The 18,847-nt window shown below is 38.4% G+C and overlaps 3 protein-coding genes across 8 annotated transcripts in view; 1 reads left to right on the top strand and 2 right to left on the bottom strand.

Annotated features, from left to right (window-relative positions):
• nptnb (neuroplastin b) overlaps positions 1-5,132 on the bottom strand; it is a 35,747-nt gene extending 30,615 nt beyond the window's left edge. The window contains exon 1 of one of the 5 annotated variants that reach the window (XR_005210376.1): positions 4,488-5,132. Coding sequence is in view for 4 of the 5 variants with exons in the window: in XM_037795600.1 (XP_037651528.1) it covers positions 4,488-4,569 (82 nt within the window). In the remaining variant the exon portion in view is untranslated. The remainder of the gene's footprint in view (positions 1-4,487) is intronic. The other 4 variants (XM_037795600.1, XM_037795591.1, XM_037795620.1 and 1 more) reach the window with 4 other exon arrangements.
• Positions 5,133-6,823: 1,691 nt separating this feature from the next.
• On the bottom strand, positions 6,824-18,774 carry LOC119479996 (UDP-glucuronosyltransferase 2C1-like). 2 transcript variants are annotated; one of them, XM_037756063.1, is made up of 2 exons: positions 17,033-18,774; positions 6,824-8,474 (listed from the first exon to the last, which is right to left on the bottom strand). In XM_037756063.1, the coding sequence occupies exons 1-2, from the start codon at positions 18,537-18,539 to the stop codon at positions 8,371-8,373; spliced, it is 1,611 nt and encodes a 536-aa protein (XP_037611991.1). In that variant the 5' UTR covers positions 18,540-18,774; the 3' UTR covers positions 6,824-8,370. The 2 variants fall into 2 exon arrangements, with proteins under 2 accessions (XP_037611991.1, XP_037611983.1); XM_037756055.1 differs by lacking the exon at positions 6,824-8,474 and having other exon boundaries at positions 16,601-18,774.
• On the top strand, positions 8,733-13,407 carry LOC119480021 (calcium homeostasis modulator protein 6). The gene is made up of 2 exons (XM_037756087.1): positions 8,733-9,921; positions 11,434-13,407. The coding sequence occupies exons 1-2, from the start codon at positions 9,457-9,459 to the stop codon at positions 11,584-11,586; spliced, it is 618 nt and encodes a 205-aa protein (XP_037612015.1). The 5' UTR covers positions 8,733-9,456; the 3' UTR covers positions 11,587-13,407.
• Positions 18,775-18,847: the final 73 nt, after the last annotated feature.

The following is an 18,847-nucleotide window of genomic DNA, read 5'->3' on the forward strand; positions in this document are numbered from 1 at the left end:
ACACTGATTCTCATCATCGCAATAACACAATGATTCTAAAATTAGAAGAGCAACACCTTCGGAGAGTCTCTTCCACTACTAATTGTTCTTTGCAGGGGTGACAAATGCTATTCCTCAATCTCCTTGTATTATTATTTGGCAACTTAAATGACCCTGGTATGCTGAACAACAGCTGGCATGAGCCTCTTGGTTTTCAAAAAAAAAAAAAAGCAACCTTGTGTCTGCTAGGTCACTAGTGGACATACTCAGGCCGATGGGAGAAATCAGGCCAGGTATAAATGAAAGTAACCTCCCTGTCTCTGAGCTGCCCTTGTGCAGCACACTCAACCCGAGCTGTTCCGCCAGAGCAGCCAGTAGTACAGGGCTGGGGCTAAATTGGGGAGCTTCCAGCTGTGAATGAGTGTAACTCTATGAATGTGAAGCAGGGCGGTGCTGAAAGAAACAGCATGCACGCTCAGCAAAAACCTTCCCTGGACCAATCGCGATTAAAAAAAAACAACCATCATCATAATGCTCACCTTACAGTCGTGCATCAGTATATACCTGCAGTGTGTTTTATACTACCGTGTGATGCTGCTCCCAATCAGTGCAGTCCATATCAGATTTCACAGTGTGCAAGCGTGACTCAGTGTTAGAGCTGGCTCGAGTCCTACAGCATATTTTCCAGACTCACAAATGTGCCTTTGTCCAGAGCTCGGACAGACGCGTGATAATGGACCAGCTGGTGCATCATATAGGGGCTATTGATCGAATGATATGTAGCTGTAAAATGCTTCCTCTGTTCATGATAATGTACAAGTGACATAGAGAAGAATTAGAGGGCCACGTATTGACAAAAATAACTGCATGTACAGGGTATGACATAGCTCTCTCTACTATATGTCTCAATACTTCGATTGTGCAACCTTAACAAGAACAATCTGTTGTGTTCTGTTGTGCGTGCTCAATCTTAAGCAACTGCTCACCAAACAGTTCAATGTGAGAAAACTCATATAAATAGTTCACATGGAAGTAATAATATCAGCTTGTTATGCTAAAGGTTGGCAGCAGGAGCCGGCTACATGCCTCCTGGAGGGGGGTGGAACTTATATAAGACACAAAAAGCACTTCCTTCCTCGGGTCAGCCCCATGCAGCCAACTCCTCAACAGCCTTTATTTCCTTTGCATAAAGATCACATCGTCTCCTCAGCTTAAATCGTTCACACAGCCACCTAGCGAGTCTTCAGAAGGCTTGCGCAGCTGTGCACAAGGAGGCCGTCCATTAAGAGTTAATGAATTCACTTTCACAAAAGGACCTTAAAGCCACAGTTCTCGGCGCTGTGTCTCGGTGTGTAAAAATAGAAACGAGGCAGAATGGACGGATGCTATTTACAGTCCTAGTCCGAATATCTGTCGCAGGAACCCTGCCACCTATAGTAGAGTAGGCCTACTTTTCCCCCTGAACATGAGGAAATAATGATGTGAATTCCCTCAGCTTCCCAGATGCAGTGATTACATCTCATGCACTTATAATTATTATTCTCCCCCACGCCGCAGCCTGAACTCTGGAATATCACAGGGAAATCTAGGATTGCATAAGAAGTCATGTCATGCACCTATTACCCTTAATGTGAACTGTGAGGGGGAAATGAAATGGCTTCTGGATGCATGAAATATGAGCAAATTCGGAGTATTACCAACTGTGTTAAACGCAAACTGTAGCTTATTAAACCTGTGATGAATGGAGGGTCTAAGTACTGAAAATGACATGCATGTGTAGAGTAGCTATGACTTATTAAACAGATAATAAACCCACTGTCTCCCACTGACACATGGCTGTTTCTGTGGTATGAGCTGGGCCTCAGGGAGGGGGCCCCAATACTAGGCAAAGACCACAAGAAATGTCTGGAATGCCTTTGCTTGAGCGTCATCAAACAATGGAGGGCTTAATGGGTATTTGATTTTTTCCAGATAGCAAGATCAGAGAACACCTCACCGTGCGTGCACACGCTTTCAAACACCTCAGAGAAATTAACAAAGAAGAAAGAGGGATAATATTTTGTTATATAACCGCCGTGGTATTTTAGTTTCTTTGTCTCCTCGCGAGCTGAAGACGTAGGTTGCTTCTGCGCTTGATCTAGATTTTTACATATTGTGCTTCTTCTTCTTTTATGTCTGTATATTGTGTTTACTGGCGTTACATAAAACAGCACACACCGTTCCAATGTATTACACTTAGTTTGGTTGTTTAGACATAAATAATCTGGAAGGCAGGACGGCGCCGGAGTGAGGTTTTTACACGAGCTTCTCATCAGAATGCATGTCTTAAGTCTGGCATAGTGGGCGTCCGATTATCCCACAGAAAAAGACGAGGTGGACATTAAGCGTTAACATTTGAAGTATGCGGAGTAATTCCCTGCCTTATTTTTCTCCAAAAGGGGATTATATCATGTCAGAGATATTCATTTGTCAACACAGGTGTCTTGGAGGCTTCTTAAGTGACATGAATACAGGCAGTGATTGTTCCATTTGTGTATATTAAAAGCGTCTTCATAATCATATCAGGCTTGCTCAAGGGAGGTTATCTTAAAAATTGGAAAAAAAATAAACATTCAAAACATCCCTCTCATCATGAATGGCTGCTGATTTGTGCGCCCCTCTGGGGTGATGTGATTCAACAGAATTCTGAAGCCAGGACATGCTGTGTGTGTCAGAGAGAAGGAACACCCCAACAGCATGTTACTGACATTTACTTTACCCAAACCATGTCAGTTTTATTATGATTAATGCGCGTTGAACTTTTAAGTCACAAACGAACATCCATTAACCCAATTTCGTATTCCTTATAGTCTGTTTTTGAAATATTTGGAAAGGAGGAGAAACCACTGGTGCTCAAATATGATAATCAGAAAAGTGAATAATTATGCATTTAGTTTTGCAATAAACACATTCTTGAACCAGTTAGAGGCAAGAGAGAGACAAAGATCCACTTCATGACATCCATCCATCTTTAACCGCTTATTCGCGGTCGGGTCGCGGGGACAACAGCTCATGACATTTCATGACAGGAAATGTGGTATAATAGAGCATCAAACAGATGCATGTGACCCAGAAGGGGCCTGGCATTTACAGTAGGCCTATTCACACACACTTGGCGAGTCTTAAGCCTGTGTTGGGTGTTGATAATATGTCACTGGATCAGCATCCAGAGCAGGTTAGTCTTGCCTGACACACTCTCTGCTACCCAACCCCCCTTTCACTAAACAAACTGCACACACTGGCAAGCCCAAGGCTACCCAGAGGCTACTACTACTACTACTACTACTAGCCTATTTGTAAATATTAATTCCATGAAAGTACAAATCTTTGCAAAACATTGATTATGTGAAAGCACATACTTCCTCTCATATACACTGTAAACAATTGTTGTTAATTTACAGCAGGATTTCAACAGTATTAACCTGTTATTGCGAAAAACAGGGCTTTACTGTTAATACAAAAGAAAACCTGTTAAATTACGCTCATAGGCCGTTTTTTTTAACTGAACTATAATGCATTCTTAAAAAACGGCACTGTACTGCTGATCAACTGTCTAAAGTATCATCAGTAACAGTTTCATGCAGTATTTTTTTTTAATTCTGGGACCTGATCTGCACATGTGAGGCTTGTACATTGTACATGATTGGAAAATCAGTGAATTAGCTTTATTGTTTTTCACTCACATGTGGTTATGGTTTGCATTCTGTGCTTGTAGCAGCTATAGACAGACATTTTTGGGAAAAGTGTCAACAAGTCTATTATAGCCTTTTTCATAACAAGTGCCTTTAATTGTATTTAGTGTGACTATTCCTATGTCTGTAACCTGCTAAGTCTATTCATCTAGGCAAAAAAATAATGTTTATTAAAAATGTATGTAAAAAATACAACCAAAATAGTGCATTAAAACAAATCAGTAAGATAATGTAAAAGAAAGGTGAAAAAAACAGCTATATAATGTATCTTTAAACAGTAAATGAACTGTAAAATACTGTGAAATTAATGAAGATCAAACTGTATTTTTCATTAACAGTATAAAGCTGTAAATTTCAGCCACAGTATAATAATGTTAATTTTACAGTAACATAAAGGCAACCCTGCTGCCATCAGTTCTTTACTGTTATTTTACTGGGAAATTCTTAACAGTGTATAGGCACACCTACATTGCAGGCAGTTGACAGGAAATAACCTTGCAAAAAAAAAAAAGAAATGTCACCACAACAGTCAGTTTGCTCTCTTGGTCCAGTAGTTAGGAGTTCCTGTTTTGTGGTCAGTTATTTGTTGTGCGTCTAACTCTGGCCTTGTTGTCGAGATATGCGTAAAACTATCATTGTCATTCTCCCAAATCCTCTTTTTACAAACATTGCAGCTCCTCCTCACGCACAATAGTCAAGTCACTTTCCCTCAAAAACTCAACGCGTTTGTTTACAAAGATGCCACGGCTGGTCGCATCATTTGCATCATCTTCTTACCGTTTTGCGCCGAGATGAAAGGCAGCATCAAGTTCCCCAAAAGGACCACCACAGTCAGCATCATCACTGCGTTAGGATGCATCGCTGCCAGGAGCTCAGTATAGGAGAGTACCAGGAGGTCTCTCTCTCTCTCTCTCTCTCTCTCTCTCTCTGTGGTCGGTTTGTGGACGAATGTGGGAGGACAGATCGTGTATTTAATCACAAGATCTTACAGAGATGGGCCCAGCAACATAGCACCTACCGGGCTCTTTAAAAAAAAAAAAAAAAAAGATGATTTAAAAAAAAAAATGTGTGGAAATGTCTCCCCTTGATTCAGAGACCATTCGAGGACAAGTAAATGGATGGAAAAAGGTCCAGCTCGGCTCAGGGATGCCGATGATGATGTGCGGCCATAGGCGGTGGTGAAGAAGAAGAGAGGATTGCAGAGGAGAGGTCTTTGGATGTCAGGGAGAGATTGTCCACGGTGTTTTTCTCCTCTGAAGACTCAAAGATGCGCACGCCGATGCGCATTTGCTTGCGCTCTCCAGCAGTCACGGTTCGGTGATTAAAATGAAAAAAAGGAGCGCAGGAATGATTCCCCGACGACGAGAAGTAGTGGTGATATGTAGCCGACGACACATATAAGTCTGTTTCCTAAAAAAAAAAGAAGAGGAACAGATGCTGGTGGTAGGACACATTCACGACAAGCTGCGCGTGCCCTATGCGCTCATGAGCGTGGAGAAATAGACGCACATACATACACATATATATATCACACTGGATGGAATTGGTGTTTGTGAACTCAGGCAACTCAAGCCTTCATTTCCTTGTTGGATAAACTTCAATTTTTATTTTTTATTTTTTAATTTCACATTTTCATCACCTGCCATTTAGAGGATGTTGTTCCTGTTCATACAGTATTTACTGTAACTACAGTAACAGCCTATAATATGCTTTCCTTTCACTCTTTTCTCTTGCAATATTATATAAATTGTCATTTAAAAAACAACTTGCAATGGTTTTACGCATAACGAATGCAATCCAGTCACAATTTTTTTTTTTTTTATAGTCTATTTTGTATATTGTGTATTGGTAGAATTTTTTTATTCTTATTTTATTGTAACGTTTTTATCTATTCTTTTGTTATTATACTGTTTACTTGCACCAACAAAACCAAAGCAAATTGCTAGTGTATACCTCTTACACCTGGCAATACATTCTAATTCTAATTCTGATTCTAATTCTGATTCTGATTCTGATTCCGATTCTGATTCTGATATCTCTCCAAGCCTGTTTTTTCAACACTTTCTTTTTCTCTTGTCAGGTTTTTTTTGAGCAGATTATGGCGATGCTCTTGAGCTCGCTGAGGTCATTTATAAATTATGTCATCACATCACAGTGGCCCGGGTGTTCTCAAGCTTGCATGTACCACTACACCACCACATCCCCCTTGCAAAGTTCAACATGGCCTCCTGTAATCCTCTATATATCCTCAATCTGCAGCTACTACACGCGCGCCCTCATGTGGCCAAATGAGGTCAACTGAAAAGAGTCAGCACTTTATTTGTGTTTGCAGGCAATGACTCTTTAACAAATTAACCAAAAAACACCTGAGCACTTTGATGCATTTATAACTTGTAGTTTAAAATGTGATGAATTTGGCATCCTTTTATGAAAAATACTTTTTAATTGTAACCTTCTTTTGTTTAGTTTTAGTGAACTTTTAGGTCTGCAACTTCATTTTTCAATGTAAATGCAACATTCTGTAACAGAATTTTCAGCATGTTGTTTTTTTTGTTGTTGTTTTGTAATAAAATAATTTATTTATTTAAGAAAAAACCCTCAGGGATTTTGTACAGTCATGTCATAATAGCATTTAGCTAGCACAGTCCTCACAAACCCGCAGTCTAAGGAATTTGAGTTTGTCTTAAAGTGTGATCAACTCAGTTGTGAAACCAGGTTTCACAGAAAATAATCATTTGATTTATAAATACTGTGGTTTTGTCATTCAAAGCAACATACAGTATTGTAACATTGAGAATATCAGTCCAACTTTGGGCTTACATTAAATGCCAGACATTCAATACCTTAACATAGCTAAAACGGGCCCTTTGCTAAAAACCCCAGTAGAATATTCAGTGTAACACGTGCTATATACAGCATGATATCTACATAGAATACAAAGATTCTCAGGTGAGCAACACCTTTGTGTCTGAGGACAGCCTTTATTCAGAAGAGACTGTGGTTTGATGGCTTTATTGGATGGAGCCTGGAGATTCAGTGCAAAACCGACACTTACAGCTGCTCTGACATGTATTTCTTCTTATTTACAAGATTGCCCAAGCGCCAGTTAAGCCCATTAAGTGTAGAAATTGGGGCAGACCCTGAATGTTCATCCAAATTTATAACTTGTAGTTTAAAATGTGATGAATTCGGCATCCTTTTGTTTTGTAAAAAAAAGAAAAACTTTTTAATTGTAGCCTTCTTTTGTTTAGTTTTTAGTGAACTTTTAGGCCTGTGACTTGATTTGTCAATATAAATGCATGCCTTTTTGATGCACGCCTTCACCTCCATGCGTGTGTTTTTTGCTTGCCAAAGTGGCAAAAAGGGCCATTCTGTGCTCCACTGCAGAACAAACTTCCCTCCACTTAACAGCCCTCCCTCCAGTTTGTCCACGAGAGACCACATTTAAAATGTAAGCATTTTTAAAACCAGACCAGTTGTTACATAAAGACAAAGATGGTTGCATTTTCTCAGACATGATAGACTAAAAGTATATCATAAGCAAATAATTAATATTTTAAATTACACCCCATACTGCTTAAGTAAAGATCGTCATCCTTGCTGTCCTTCACACTATTAATGAAGTTGATTTTTTTTGTGACATTTATGTTGACCCTCCCTTCAAGAAGAAATCAGAAATACATTTGTGAATAGCATTCAAAATCACTTGAACAACTTTATTTTTAAAATGTGCAAAAAGTCATTAGAATTTCAGCATTCATTATCTCAACATATTGACTTCTTGAATGAAAGTCAAATGATCAGACTAAAATGAGAGACGCTCCCCATCATCACTGTTATTAATGTAATTTCATGTGTTGTATCAAAAACCAAGACTGAGCTTTATAAAAATAGTTCATATTAATGTACAAAACCCTACAGGTAAAAACATACACATTAAGGTTCATATTAAGAAAGGATTTAAGCATACAAGAGCCCAATATATCCCGGGTGTGGTGTGTCACTATAATCTGTATGTGTGAAATTGGATATGTTTAAACAAGCCTACATTTGGCTTGGAAGACAAGAACATGAATCTTCATTACTGTGCAACATTGAGGAGAAACCGTAGTCGTTTAAAAATGTAAAATGCAAGTATATTGTGCTGCAGTGTAAGAGTGAATTTGAAACGTCTTGGAAATCAGAGAGAAAAGAGCAAAAACATACATGGTTCTCTCCACAAACTCACGAACAGTAGCCACATATTTTGAAAATGCTTTTATTTTCTTCCCTCTAAAGCAGCAGTGTTACGGTACATTTTGTTGACCCTTGCTCCTAAAGGTCAACATTTTATCTGTGTGGACTCTGGTCTGAGGTTACAGGTATCGAGGGGCCACATGTTCAAAGAGCATTACATGCATGTGTAATGTGACTAGATGTTTTGTTCAAAATCACTTGAACAACTTTATTTTTAAAATATGCAAAAAGTCATTCTTAGAATTTCAGCAACAAATTGACTTTTTGAATGAAAGTCAAATGATCAGACTAAAATGAGAGACGCTCCCCATCATCACTGGAATTAATGTCATTTCATTCGTTGTATCAAAAACCAAGACTGAGCTTTCTAAAAATAAAAAACTTTTTTAATGGTAACCTTCTTTTGATTAGTTTTACTGAACTTTTAGGCCTGTAACTTGATTTTGCAATGTAAATGCATGTCTTTTTGATACATCACCTCCATGCATGTGTTTTTTGCTTGCCATTGAACCAAAAAACACCTGAGCACTTGATGCATTTATAACTCGTAGTTTAAAATGTGATGAATTCTGCATCCTTTTGTTTTGTAAAAAAAAAAAAAAAAAACTTTTTAATTGTAACTTTCTTTTGTTTAGTTTTAGTGAACTTTTAGGCCTGTAACTTCATTTTTCAATGTAAATGCAACATTCTGTAACATAATTTGTAACAGAATTTTCAGCATGTTGCTTTTTTTTATTGTTTTGTAATAAAAGAATTTATTTATTTAAGAAAAAACCAAGTCATGTCATAATAGCATTTAGTTAGCACAGTACTCACAAACCTGCAGTCTTAGGAATTTGAGTTTGTCTTAACTTGTGATCAACTCAGTTGTGAAACCAGGTTTTATAGAAAATAATCATTTGATTTACAAATACTGTGGTTTTGTCATTCAAAGCAACATACAGTATTGTACCATTGAGAATATCAGTCCAATTTTGGGATTACATTAAATGCCAAACATTCAATACCTTAACACAGCTAAAAAAGGGCCCTTTGCTAAAAGAAAAAATATTTTTTAGTTGTAACCTTCTTTTGTTTAGTTTTACTGAACTTTTAGGCCTGTAACTTGATTTTTCATGCCTTTGGATACATGCCTTCACCTCCATGCATACGTTTTTTGGTTTCCAAAGTGGCAAAAAGCACCATTCTGTGCTCCACTGCAGAACAAACTTCCCTCCACTTTACAGCCCTCCCTCCAGTTTGTCCATGAGAGACCACATTTAAAATGTAACCCCACCTGAAACCCTGCACAGACCAATCGGCTGGAGAAATGTCAGAGCCCTCGGCACACCCTCCTTTGTCCCAAACCAATCAGAGTGGAAGTGTGGCACATTTTGCCCTGAGGGGAAAACTTACCCCTGGATGAGTTAATTACGCATCACTTAGCTGTTGCGCCAATGTGTTCACAACGGTGGACCCTCTTTTGGGCTTTTTTTAGCAGCGTCTGCCTTCATTTCTCGGTCAATCTAGTATGGAAAGTAGACAACAATGGCTCACCAGGCTGAAAAATGAACTTAGCAACAGTCCTCTGGTCTCAAACGTGGCTTTCGGCTTCATCCTCATGGGACTAGAGAAGCTGGTGGAGCTGGAGTTTGAGTGTCCTTGCAATCCTACGTGGAACGGAGTGTTTTCATCCGCCTTCTTCATCATCCCTGCAGTCATGGCCTTCACCTTGATGCTGATCATCCAAGGATGCAGATGTGACACGTGGTGCAGGAAAACCGTGTCCTTCTCCAGTTTCGTCCCAGCTATCGTGTGGCTCATTTTGCTCTTCCTCGATGGCCAGTACTTTGCTTGTGCAATGACAGACTGGGAGGGGAGGTTTGTACTAGTTGACAAGGCGGCTCCGCAGAAGTGGTGCGAGCCAATTAGTGAGGGAGATGTCACCCCACAAGAGCTAATGATCAGATCACAGCAGCTCTTTGTTTTTTCTCAGGTGAGTTGAATATTTTACTAGTTTACAGGGGGATTTTTATGTGGGATGATGAGTGGAGAGAGAAAAAACACCTCCCTCCTCAGCACTGTACAGAATAACATCTATAATGCAAAGTATTATTATTATAGCTCTGTTAATGGACTTTGTTAATTAATAATAATACACATTTTTTTCTGTTTACTAAACAAAGTGTTGCTTCACTCTCTTGCACCCCAGGTTGTTTATTTGTTTATTTGTTTTGCACAATTTAAGACTACACAACATAACAAAAATGAATAATATACAGTGCAGGAAGAGGCAAAAAAAACCACTGGGCTTATCTGAAGCCTCCACCTAGAGACAAAATTAATATAAGGAAATAATATGACTATATATAAAGAAATAGTATGACTATGGTTATAGGCATAGTCCTCCTCATTTTCATCTGTGTAGGTCTCGTAGTGTATGTCATCAGAGAGAGCTTTTGTAATAAAATTATTTATTTATTTAAAAAAAAACAACTCAGGGATTTTGTACAGTCATGTCATAATAACATTTAGTAAGCATAGTCCTCACAAACCTGAAGTCTGCTCACAGCAGCTCTTTGTTTTTTCTCAGGTGAGTTAAATATTTGCTAGTTTACAGGGGGATCATGTGGGATGAGTGGAGAGAGAAAACAGCACTGTAGAGAATTACATCTATAATGCAAAGTATTATTATAGCTCTGTTAATGGGACTTTTGTTAATCAATAATAATACACATTTTCTGTTTACTAAACAAAGTGTTGCTTCACTCTCTTGCACCCCCCAGGTTATAGGCATAGTCCTACTCATTTTCATCTGTGTGGGTCTCGTAGTGTATGTCATCAGAGAGAGCTTTTTTTATTGTTTTGTAATAAAATTATTTATTTATTTAAGAAAAAACCCTCAGGGATTTTGTACAGTCATGTCATAATAGCATTTAGTTAGCACAGTCCTCACAAACCTGAAGTCTGCTCACAACTGTAGAGTATTACATCTATAATGCAAAGTATTATTATAGCTCTGTTAATGGACCTTTGTTAATTAATAATAATACGCATTTTTTTCTGTTTACTAAACAAAGTGTTGCTTCACTCTCTTGCACCCCCCAGGTTATAGGCATAGTCCTCCTCATTTTCATTTGTGCGGGTCTCGTAGTGTATGTCATCACAGAGAGCTTTTTGTAATCAAATTATTTATTTAAGAAAAAACCCTCAGGGTTTTTGTACAGTCATGTCATAATAGCATTAATTAGCACAGTCCTCACAAACCTGAAGTCTGCTCACAGCAGCTCTTTGTTTTTTCTCAGGTGAGTTGACTATTTGCTAGTTTACAGGGGGATTATTATGTGGGATGATGAGTGGAGAGAGAAAAAACACCTCCCCCTCAGCACTGTAGAGAATTACATCTATAATGCAAAGTATTATTATAGCTCTGTTAATGGACTGTTGTTCATCAATAATACACGTTTTATGTTTACTAAACAAAGCTTCACTCTTTTGCCCCCCTCAGGTTATAGGCATAATCCTCCTCATTTTCATCTGTGCGGGTCTCGTAGTGTATGTCATCAGAGAAAGCTGCCATCAGGAGGTTGAGATGCAGGATGCAGATGTAGCCGAGCTCACGGTGCTCAGGATGAGCTCTCTAAGGACCAGGACATCATGAGAGGAGTACTCACACCGCCCACCACACCTGGACACTTTGTAAATACCCTCAACAACAGACTTTACTAGGACTTTTCATAACTATTGTGGACAAGTGTTTGAAAGTATTTTCCCTCCCCCATACAAATTGGACTTGAATGGTCATGAATGATGCTGCCCTATGAAGTTTCCGTAAATATGGATATTATTGATATCCATAATACAACAGTGTTTCTGTTTTTGTTCCTGTATTGCCAGTGAATATGTTACCGGTCTTATGTTTGTGTTCATGCAGCAACTTGTTAGTTTTTACCTGTATTTAAAGGAATGGATTGATATTTGGGAATTATTAGTTTTTTTTTTAAGTTAGATGAGAAGATTGATACCAATCTCCATGTCTGTCCAGTAAACACAAAGCTATACATCCAGCAGCCGGTTATAGCTTAGTTTAGCATAAACACTGGAAATAGTTTGTAACAGCCAGCCTGGTTCAGTTCAGAGGTAACACAGCCAGCACCCCTAAAGGTCACCAATTCATGCGTTATATCTCGTTAGTTTGACCCACATAAGTGTAAAAACAACAATTTCCTGTTTTATGGTTGTTATGTCAGTTATGACTATTACTTTTATGGAAGCAGTTGCCAGGCAACCGGCGGAGATTCCAGGGGCCTCATTACAGAAAAATATCCTATAACTGCTGGTCCTATCTTAACTTAAGTGTCACAGATAGGATAAATCCTATATCTTCCTATTACAGAAGCCAATTCTAAACTCATGGCCGCGTCCTATCTTGTCTCAGACTTCCTATCTTGTCTTAACTTCAGAAATCCTAACAATAACTGTAAATTCAATTATTCAATCGCCACAGTGCTGCTGTTATTTTGATTTTAGATCCATGCCATCCTAATATAGGATTCCTAACTTGGGAAATCCCTAAGTTAGGAAGTTAATAGCTAAATTCCTATCCTAAGATAAGATAGGATTTTTCCTAAATGCAGCTAGGAAACATGTTTCTGTAATACCAAAAATCCTAAATGTCATCCTAAACTGAGATAAGATAGGATTTCATATTTAGGAAGTTTCTTTAATGAGGCCCCAGAAAAGTACTGCAAGGAACAGTCCGGCACATAACCCCCCATAAAACGGTGAATTATCTCTTTTTCCAGTCTTTATGCTACGTCCAGCTGACTCATACTGTATCTACCGGACAGACATGAGTGGTATTGATCTCCTCATCTAACTCAGCAAGAAGGCAAATAAGCATATATCCCCAAAATGTCAAACTATTCCTTTAAAGTGATATTTCACTTTGGCACATTGTGTGTGTTTAGTGGAATTGTCAGCCAGCAACTCTGAGAAACTCAGTCAGTACTGCTCTCTTACTCTCAACTTTTAATATATTTTTTGAGCTATATTGACACAAGTGGAATACACCAGGCAGCTAATATTGATCCGACCAATATTAGTTGACTTGTACTATTGTTTGAGATGTGTTTGCCCCAAAAATGAAAATGTTCCATCAAGGTGAAATTTAACTTGAAATACTTTTGTTTTCCCTCCTGGGTAGCAAATGTCTCCAGACCAATGTAAGGTCGGACTCCTGTCACGTCTAATCCTACCTAACAGTGATGATTCAGACTGAACTGATATCCCTAATGATGATTTACCTGTTTGACAGCTAGACATGTAAAAACATGTACATGATTTGTATCGTGGCTGCTCACACCAGCCAATAGTAGGATGTAGACACAAATTCTGTAACAGAATTTTCAGTATGTTGTTTTTTTTATTGTTTTGTAATAAAAGAATTTATTTATTTAAGAAAAAACCCTCACGGATTTTGTAGTCATGTCATAATAGCATTTAGTTAGCACAGTCCTCACAAACCTGCAGTCTTAGGAATTTGAGTTTGTCTTAAAGGTCCCATATTGTAAAAAGTGAGATTTTCATTTTTTTATATTATAAAGCAGCTTTAAGTGCTTTATAAATACTATTAAACTATCAAAACGCTCAATATACAGAGAAATACACACAGTCCGTATTCAGAAATTGTGCGTTTGAAACAAGCCATTAGGATTTCTGTCCATTTGTGATGTCACAAATATACAATATATAAAGCTCATTACACAGTTTTAAACGTAAGCATTCTAAATGTGTCCCAGTTTATTTCCTGTTGCAGTGTATGTAAATTACATCAGCTGACAGGAAGTAAACACGGATCCAAACTGTTGCCTAGCAACTCAATTCCGTTGAAATGCACTAAAACGGAGCGTTTCAGACAGAGGGTGAAAACAGGTATATTCAGGCAAACAGTATGAGGAAAATAAAGTGTTTTTTGAACATTACAGTATGTAAACATATTCTAGTAGAAACACAAAATACAAGTATGAACCTGAAAATGAGCACAATATGGGACCTTTAAAGTGTGATCAACTTAGTTGTGAAACCAGGTTTCACAGAAAATAATCATTTGATTTACAAATGCTGTGGTTTTGTCATTCAAAGCAACATACAGTATTGTACCATTGAGAATATCAGTCCAACTTTGGGCTTACATTAAATGCCAGACATTCAATACCTTAACACAGCTGAAACGGGCCTTTGCTAAAAATAACAGCAGAATATTCAGTGTAACACGTGCTATATACAGCATGATATCTACATAGAATACAAAGATTCTCAGGTGAGCAACACCTTTGTGTCTGAGGACAGCCTTTATCCAGAAGAGACTGTGGTTTGATGGCTTTATTGGATGGAGCGCCTGGAGATTCAGTGCAAAACCGACACTTACAGCTGCTCTGACATGTATTTCTTCTTATTTACAAGATTGCCCAAGTGCCAGTTAAGCCCATTAAGTGTAGAAATTGGGGCAGACCCTGAATGTTCATCCTGTGGGAGAGCTTATTCAGGACTTCCTGTATGGCCCTGAGGAAGTTGTTGTATTTATCCACTCCACTCCCCCTCATTTTTAGACACAGCAGGGCGTCATATTCATCTGCAAACACATGAAGAGCCAAAACTGGGACTCAATGGTGTCTTGAACTACTTTTCTTTCTTTCTTTCTTTCTTCATGAGCTATAAACTGCTTGGACGACCTTGACGGTAACTTGTTCTCGCCCAGCAGAGTAGCTGGCCTATCACTCTTATGATTCTCAGAGGTAATTTGGCAAAGGCTGCAGCCATCTTGCTTTTTTTGTAACAAGAATTTCACCCATAAAAGTCTCCAGAGACATATCCACTTCCAAGAATTAGGAGACAGCTTTAGGGGAAATGGGACAGGGAGATTTAAACACTGGCAAATATCCTAAGCAATATATATAACAAGGGTCCAGGTCCAAAGTATCCATCATAAATAACGTGCAACTCTTGTTGGCAAATAACTCACCCTCAGCTTTTATGAGCATTTTTAAAACCAGACCAGTTGTTATGTCAAGGCAAATGTTGGCTGCATTTTCTCAGACGTGATAGACTAAAAGTATATCATGAGCTAATATTTAATATTTTTAAATTACACCTCATGCTGCTTAAGTAAAGATCGTCATCGTTGCTGTCCTTTACAATATTAATGAAGTTTTTTTTTTTGTGACATTCATGTTGACCCTGCCTTCATGAGGGGACAGTCAAAGAGGCCTCATGCCCCTCCAGACCACAGCTAGAAGAAAATCAGAAATACATTTGTGAATAGCATTCAAAATCATTTGAACAACTTTATTTTTAAAATATGCAAAAAGTCATTCTTAGAATTTCAGCATTCATTATCTCAACATATTGACTTCTTGAATGAAAGTCAAATGATCAGACTAAAATGAGAGTCGCTCCCCATCGTCACTGGAATTAATATCATTTAATGTGTTGTATTAAAAGCCAAGACTGAGCTTTCTAAAAATAGTCCATATTAATGTACAAAATCCTACAGGTAAAAACATACACAGTAAGGCTCATATTAAGAAAATATTTAAGCATACAAGAGCCCAATATATCCCTGGTGTGGTGTGTCACTATAATCTGAATGTGTGAAATTGGATATGATTAAACAAGCCTACGTTTGGCTTGGAAGACAAGAACATGAATCTTCATTACTGTGCAACATTGAGGAGAAACCGTAGTCGTTTAAAAATGTAAAATGCAAGTATATTGTGCTGCAGTGTAAAAGTGAATTTGAAGCGTCTTGGAAATCAGAGAGAAAAGAGCAAAAACATGCATGGTCCTCTCCACAAACTCATGAACAGTAGCCACATATTTTGAAAATGCTTTTATTTTCTTCCCTCTGAAGCAGCAGTGTTACTGTACATTTTGTCGACTCTTTCTCCTAAAGGTCAACATTTTATCTGTGTGGACTCTGGTCTGAGGTTACAGGTATCGAGGGGCCACATGTTCAAAGAGTATTGCATACATCTGTAATGTAAAACCCTGACAAGATGTTTTTCAAAATAATGTGCTTGCCAACTTTCAAAAAATATTTGCATGGTAAAGGTATGAAATGTTTGTTTATCCAGAGTACAGAGTAGTTGCGATTTATAGGTTGTAGCGGGCTCAATTTTAAAGCAAGAAGGAGTGAAGATACTGGCATCATATGAAACTAGAAAACCTAAGGAATCAATTGGTACCAACCATGTCATACCAGCTTGTCGCGAAGGAGGCTAAATAACGTTCCAAATTTATGCTAAATTCTGGGGAGGAAAAACTGGCATGGCCATTTTCAAAGGGGTCCCTTGACCTCTGACCTCAAGATGTGTGAATGAAAATGGGTTCTATGGGTACCCACGAGTCTCCCCTTTACAGACATGCCCACTTTATGATAATCACATGCAGTTTGGGGCAAGTCATAGTCAAGTCAGCACACTGACACATTGACAGCTGTTGTATCCTATTGGGCTTCAGTTTGCCATGTTATGATTTGAGCATATTTGTTATGCTATGCAGTACCTGTGAGGGTTTCTGGACAATATTTGTCATTGATTTATGCTATTAATTGATTTCCAATAAGAAATATATACACACATTTGCGTAAAGCAAGGATATTTCCCTACTCCCATGTTGATGAGAGTATGAAATACTTGACAAATCACCTTTTAAGGTACATTCTGAACAGTTAAAAAATGTGTGATTAAATATTTTAATCAATTGACAGCCCAACAAGAATATAGTGAAATCAAATATAATCAGCCTTCCTTGTTGATCAAATAAAGAATTATAAATTGCTGATTGATTTAGGCTTTTTATTTGTTATTTCTTTTACTAAAATTAGATTTTTTTTTCAATTAGCATTGGAAATGTTTTTTTTTTATTTTATCCCCATTAAATTATAGTACAAATAGTTAAAACCAACATTGTCATGTTTTACATATTTAAATCATATTTGTGGTTTAGATTTCATTGTGATTGCTAGTTGAATTTTCTAAAATCACTTTTACTTTTTGTTCTCAGACACACGGAGCATAAACACCTTACTAAGGCGACAAAGGTGCCAAGAATTACCAGCACAACTCCGAATAAGAAGAGCACCACATCAACAGAGTGGTAGGAATACCAGGGCAGTCTGTAGGACTCTGTCCTCAGGTGAGCTGTACCTTTATGTCTCATGACAAACTCTATCCAGAAGAGGGCGGTATCCAGCGGCTTCATTGGCTGATCTCTGTGCAGCCTGGAGAGTCTCTGCATGTTCATCCTGTAGGAGGGCTCGTTCAGGACTTCCTGTAAGGCCTGTAAGAAGATGGCTTCATTCATACTGAAAAAATCAATTATCTTCCCAGCTCCTCTTATGTCAATTCTAAGTAGATTATCACGCTGATCAAAAATCAATGGAAGTCCTACGATAGGGACTCCGTGGTACATCGCCTCCTGAACGCCGTTTGTTCCTCCATGAGCCACGAACAGTTTCATCTTGGGATGTCCTAGGAGGTCATTCTGTGGCATCCAGTCTACTATTAAAGTGTTGTTGCCCAGAGTGGCTGGTGTTTCACCTTTATATCTCCAGATGACTTTCTGGGGTAATTTAGCAAAAGCTGCAGCGATCTCGTCAGCGAGGTCACGTGGAAGCTCTCCAATCAAAGTCCCCAGAGACATCATGACGACCCCGTGCTCTCCAGAACTCTGCACAAACTCCTCCAGGTGTTCAGGAAGAGGTTTCGCAGGTTTACACTGGAACCCTCCCATATAGATAACATTAGGCATGGTTGGACGAGGGAACTCAAACACAAAGTCCACTCTCATCAGCCACAGGTCTGCAGCTTGAAACAGGGATAAAAAGTCTACGTCTGGACCTAAATATTTTTTGACCAAGCCATCATAATGTGGTAAAATATAGCGTGCAATTTGATATTCTGTGAAGCCGAAAAAGAATACGTTGAGAAGTCTCTCTAGAAAGCTCATTTTATCTGAAAGCTCGGTGCCTGTCATTGGAACATAAGAAAGAGGAGAAGGCGCAATTGAAAAGTGGCCTTCGCCTTGACTCGTCCATCTGACGTTGAAAACAAGAGGCAACCTGAGGTAGTGGGCGAGTATAACCCCCGCTGGCATAGCAGGGTCTGTGAGGACGAGGTCATAATTGGCATCCCGTAGCGACTGTATAAGATCTTTGTTTTCAAAAAGCAGCTCAAGCATTTTGCACGATGCCTCAATCATCTCGCTGCTCTTTTCCGCTTGTTCCATTTCCAGTTTAAAACGTGTCCAGACAGACTTCCCTTCTCTCTGGATTGCCAGCAACTGGGCCACAAACTCAGTTAAAAAGTCTTCACTGAATCCAGAATTTGTATCGAGTGCAATTGAAGTATAGAATGGGGAGGTTTCCTTGATGTACCAGCTGTCTGTTGATCGCATAACACAAACCTGGTGGCCCCTTGAATGCAGCTCCTCAATAATTACTTTCATGTTCACCCAGTGGCTTCCGTCCAGTGGGAAAACTAGAACTTTCCCGCCATAAATCACAGTGGGACATAGCAAGCAGAGAGTGATCCAGACCCAGGGCAGATGCATTTTTATCCTAAAGTTAGGAAGAAAACATATTATAACTTAGCAAATGCATCATTTATCAAGTGTTTTTATCAAAACACATTTACGGAAATATACAGAATGAAGGTTATGTCATTTATATTAATTATTTGTCAATGAAAATCATGCTATTTAACCTCTATCTTTAAAAATAAAAATGTATAATTGTAAATAATTTTTTCCTTTTAATAATTTTGCAGTAGCATTCGTAGCCTGCCGCAGTTAGTTTCATTGCGGAAAACTATGAACTGTGCAAATGCATTATATCAGTTAAAAATGAACTTTTGGAAAAA

This window comes from Sebastes umbrosus, chromosome 2 (genome assembly GCF_015220745.1).
Source record: "Sebastes umbrosus isolate fSebUmb1 chromosome 2, fSebUmb1.pri, whole genome shotgun sequence".
NCBI lineage: Eukaryota > Metazoa > Chordata > Actinopteri > Perciformes > Sebastidae > Sebastes > Sebastes umbrosus.

Excerpts from the sequence above, each read along its gene's own strand:
- LOC119479996 (XM_037756063.1), bottom strand. The coding sequence starts at position 18,539 with ATGCATCTGCCCTGGGTCTGGATCACTCTCTGCTTGCTATGTCCCACT. Across the intron at positions 8,475-17,032 it reads AGTTGTGCTGGTAATTCTTG|TGCTCAGGTGTTTTTTGGTT; the intron begins GCACCTTTGTCG and ends AAATGCATCAAG.
- LOC119480021 (XM_037756087.1), top strand. The coding sequence starts at position 9,457 with ATGGAAAGTAGACAACAATGGCTCACCAGGCTGAAAAATGAACTTAGC. Across the intron at positions 9,922-11,433 it reads AGCTCTTTGTTTTTTCTCAG|GTTATAGGCATAATCCTCCT; the intron begins GTGAGTTGAATA and ends TGCCCCCCTCAG.